General features: G+C 35.6%; 1 protein-coding gene across 1 annotated transcript; it reads right to left on the reverse strand.

Moving 5' to 3' along the window:
* Positions 1-573: 573 nt before the first annotated feature.
* LOC109212523 (glucan endo-1,3-beta-D-glucosidase-like) lies at positions 574-3,027 on the reverse strand. Its single transcript, XM_019376176.1, has 4 exons — positions 2,703-3,027; positions 2,212-2,240; positions 1,680-1,914; positions 574-933 (listed from the first exon to the last, which is right to left on the reverse strand). Exons 1-4 carry the CDS (start codon positions 2,752-2,754, stop codon positions 908-910), a joined length of 342 nt encoding a protein of 113 aa, XP_019231721.1. The 5' UTR covers positions 2,755-3,027; the 3' UTR covers positions 574-907.
* Between the last annotated feature and the right edge of the window lie 900 nt (positions 3,028-3,927).

Here is a 3,927-nt window from a genome sequence, read left to right on the forward strand (position 1 = left end):
TATATTATTCCTTATGTTCTAGAATATTCAATATAATATTGAATAGTTAATAACTAAGATTCCAAGTCCAATAGTTTAGTCAATTACTATGCATATAAGATTTCTGTTATATGGGCCCGCTTAGCTCAGATGGTCATCGGTTCGATTCCGATAGCCGATTTTCCCTATTCTTTTTTTTTTATTCCATTTTTTAGATGATTGATAATGTTCCTTTGAAATCAAAGAATATTGAAATAGCCTTCTTCCTTTTCCAAAAGCTATCAATTTATTATAGGAATATCAAACTCGCATGCCTAGTAACCCATGTGTGGTATTTAAAACGTCTTCCTAGTTATATTGCGAATCTTTTAGATAAACCTCTTAAAGAATTATGAAGGCCTAGTATACTACGATAAGGTAACAGGTACCTCGTGGACTTAGTCAAAATGCACGCAATCTGACCCCGACACGACGGTTACAAAAATAACAGCAAAGTTAGGGCTACATAGTAATCGTGAAACTAGTCAAGTTATGATTAATCCTCAAAAAGTTGGACTAAAACGAGATAAATGGAGCAACATGAACAGTTTGGACTCATATAACCGACCCCAATTTGCTTGATATTATTATCGTCATCGTTATAGTACTAGTAACCAAACTGATTGGGCACCTTTACAATAATATTCTGAAGTAAAGTGGCATTTTTGCTTAATTATAATTCAGCTGAAGCAGAATACAAATCCCAAAAGGGAATAAAAGTTTCACACAAGATTTTTGGCACCACTTATATAAGGACTATATTTTGAGAACTCCCTAGAGTGACATATTATATGTTACTAATAATATTCTTAAATAACTAGTCAACCAAAAAAGAAAAAGGGATAAAAAGAATGGCCTCCACATTTAGCTGCTTATCCTAATGATGTCTTCATTCATAAATACAGCTGCCATAACCTGCCATTGTCAAGATTCCATAATTGATCAATAATCAATCTTGAATAATATTGTCAAAATTGCATAATGTGAGTGTTATAGCAAGAAAATAGATAACAACAACGCATCAATCTCAAGCAAAACTGGGGTCGTCTATATGAATCTTGGTCCCAGTAACGAAATCTGAAATTTATGTAAGGGCGTCCAAAAAATACTAAAATGTCACACCTAAAATTTAAACTAGTGACCTATAGTAGTTTTTGAACCACCTTTACCACTATACTAGAATATTTCTTTATGTAAAGGAGAACAATTTATACATAACAAAAATTTCTTATCATTACTCATGTCTACCTAAAACCTTTTTGCTCTACCATACTTTAGCTTACGACCTACACATGTCTATTTATACTACTCGCAACCTTCCTTTAACTTGCTAGCACCATAGATTTTCTTATATTATTCTGGAGCCTCAAGCATGACATTATTTCCCTAGTTACACGAAGAGGATTCAATTGAACACAATTGGTTGTACATAGCTCGGCCCCTAACTCTAGTCCATGTCGGTCCTTTAAGTTCATCTTAGTCCAATATTATAACCAACATCATATGCGGTGAATTTTCACAAGTGGGGTCTGGGGACGGTAGAGTGTGCGCAGACCTTACGCCTACTTTATACGGGTAGAGGAACTATTTCTGATAGACCCTTGGCTTACTCCAATATTATGCAAATAAAAATAAATTTAAGAATTAAAAGTGTTACTTACTTGGGTCAGTCAAAACAATGAGGGCAGAATTACCAAAGTGGCAATTCCAATAATTCCTTCCCTTAGCTTGATAATAAAGGTTCATAACAATAGAAGCATGGTTCATGAGATTATCTGGGGAAGAACAAGGACAACCCTTTTGCAAGATCCTACAATCAACCTGAGAACATGCATAATTTATGTTTTCTTGTAGTGTTTTCTCATCTGATGAAGGTTTAGCTACACACCATGTTTTCTGCAAAAACCAAATGCAAAAAAGATTAGTAGTCATTTCACTTAATTATTAACTTGTAATATTTCCTATTTTAAGTATTTTTGATCAGTTCTTGAAGGGGAAGCCTTGGCGTAATTGGTAAAGTTCTTGTCATGTGCCCATCGAGCCGTGAAAACAGCCTCTTGCAGAAATGTAGGATAAGGCTGCGCATAATAGACTCTTGTGGTCCGGCCCTTCTCTGGACCCCGCACATAGCGGGAACTTAGTACACCGAACTGCTTTTTTTTTTAAAAAATATTTTTGAGTTCTTGAAGTTACCTGTTCATTTGCTAACACCAAAGTTCCCACTGTAAAAACAAGAATGAAACAGTAAGTATCATGTTAACAGCCATTCTATAAAGAAAGAGTAAGAAAAAAGCAGATCATCATTTGGTAGAATGGATTGCCACATGCTAAAATAAGGCAACTAACCAATAATTACTCTGATGATAAATAAATTTTATTACATCCTATGTTGCTCAGACTCTCTGAAAATATCGCTAGATCTGTGTCGGATCCTCCCAAAGTAATGCATTTTTGAAGGATCCGACACAAGTGCGGCACTATTTTGAAGAGTTGGTGCAACATAAATTACACCATCAATGAATATAAGGTATATAGATATGAGAAATGAAAAGAATAAGATGTCTAAATCAAATGTCAAAAGTTAAATGGTTTTTTTTTCCTAGGGAAAAGAGTTAAAATTGTTGTACTCTTAACTCAATTTGAGCCAATGATAGAGCAAATGATATAAGAGTTTGTGTACAAACCTGAAATGTGGGACAAAAGTAGGAAGCAAAGGGTGAGAGCTAATTTAGCCATAGGTTTGAGTATTTTAAAACAGGGGATACTCCGCGGAAAACTATTGAATGACCTATCGAGCTGATCTGACACCAAGTGGGCCGTAGCTCCGAGAATTCAATATGAAATAGAAAGGTGTTTCTTTAAGCACTAAAGTCGCCCGTTTTCTCACCGGTCGTTAGTTGTAAGAAGAGCAAAACAGAGGTGGGGTAGCTTCAGATTGCAGAAAAACAGAAGCTAAAGTGATTGTTGTAGTTTTCAGTGAGGAAAAGTTAACAGCATTTTAAGGAGAGAAAAAGGCAGAGGAGGCTTAACGGCTATTTTTTACTTGGATAAGAGCCGTTACAAATTAGGTGGAATCTTATGGGGGTAAAAGAGACAAAGAAAAGTCCATTAGAAACAGTAATGCTTTTTTTAATTTACAAATTGCCTTTTTATATTCTAATAATCAAGACTAGCTTAGTAACCGTTTGGCCCTGAAGAATGTTTATAGCATTTGCCGCTACTGAAGTCATATTATTTGCAACTACGTATTTGACCATCTCATTTTGATGGAGAGAAAAAACAGAAATAGTCAGATTTATAACTGTTAATTGAAAAATAGTTACAGTTTCAAAAGTAACCAAAATTTAGTCACTTTTATATATAAAGATAAAATCTGAATAAAAACACCCTTAAAAATCCGAAAAAATACCAGCATAATAGGCTGAAGTTGAAATTTTTTACATATGAGATTCCAGCATAATGTGCTAGAATTTTATAATCCTGCTAGAGTTCCAACATAATATACTGGAAGTTTATACGCAGGAGCTCCATAATTCAACATATTATGCTGAAACTTTCCGTGTGCTTAAGTTCCAGTGCAATATGCTGGAAGACTATACGCATGAGCTCTTTAATCCAGCATATTAACTGGAACTTTCCGTGTTTCAGCAAAATAGTAGCTATTTTTCAATAACTTTGCAAACGCTGACTATTTTTCAATTACAAGTCCGAAAATTGGCTAGCCCATGCTATTTTCACAGCATTTCCTAAGTTACCGAGCCCGTCCTGTCCGGCCCAGCCCCACTCTCTGATACCTCCAGCCCAGCCCCCTTCCGCATACGAGCCATTTGGGTTCTGGTTTTAATCCGTCTAGCCAGGCCAGACGCGGGCCTACACGGCCCACCTGCCACATTTAGTGTAGAAATAGCG

The sequence above is a fragment of the Nicotiana attenuata genome, unplaced genomic scaffold, assembly GCF_001879085.1.
Source record: "Nicotiana attenuata strain UT unplaced genomic scaffold, NIATTr2, whole genome shotgun sequence".
Lineage (NCBI taxonomy): Eukaryota > Viridiplantae > Streptophyta > Magnoliopsida > Solanales > Solanaceae > Nicotiana > Nicotiana attenuata.

Coding starts and splice junctions, on each gene's coding strand:
- LOC109212523 (XM_019376176.1), bottom strand. CDS start 2,754: ATGGCTAAATTAGCTCTCACCCTTTGCTTCCTACTTTTGTCCCACATT. Junction 1,915..2,211: donor TGGTGTTAGCAAATGAACAG/GTAACTTCAAGA, acceptor TGGTTTTTGCAG/AAAACATGGTGTGTAGCTAA. Junction 934..1,679: donor CATTGTTTTGACTGACCCAA/GTAAGTAACACT, acceptor TGACAATGGCAG/GTTATGGCAGCTGTATTTAT.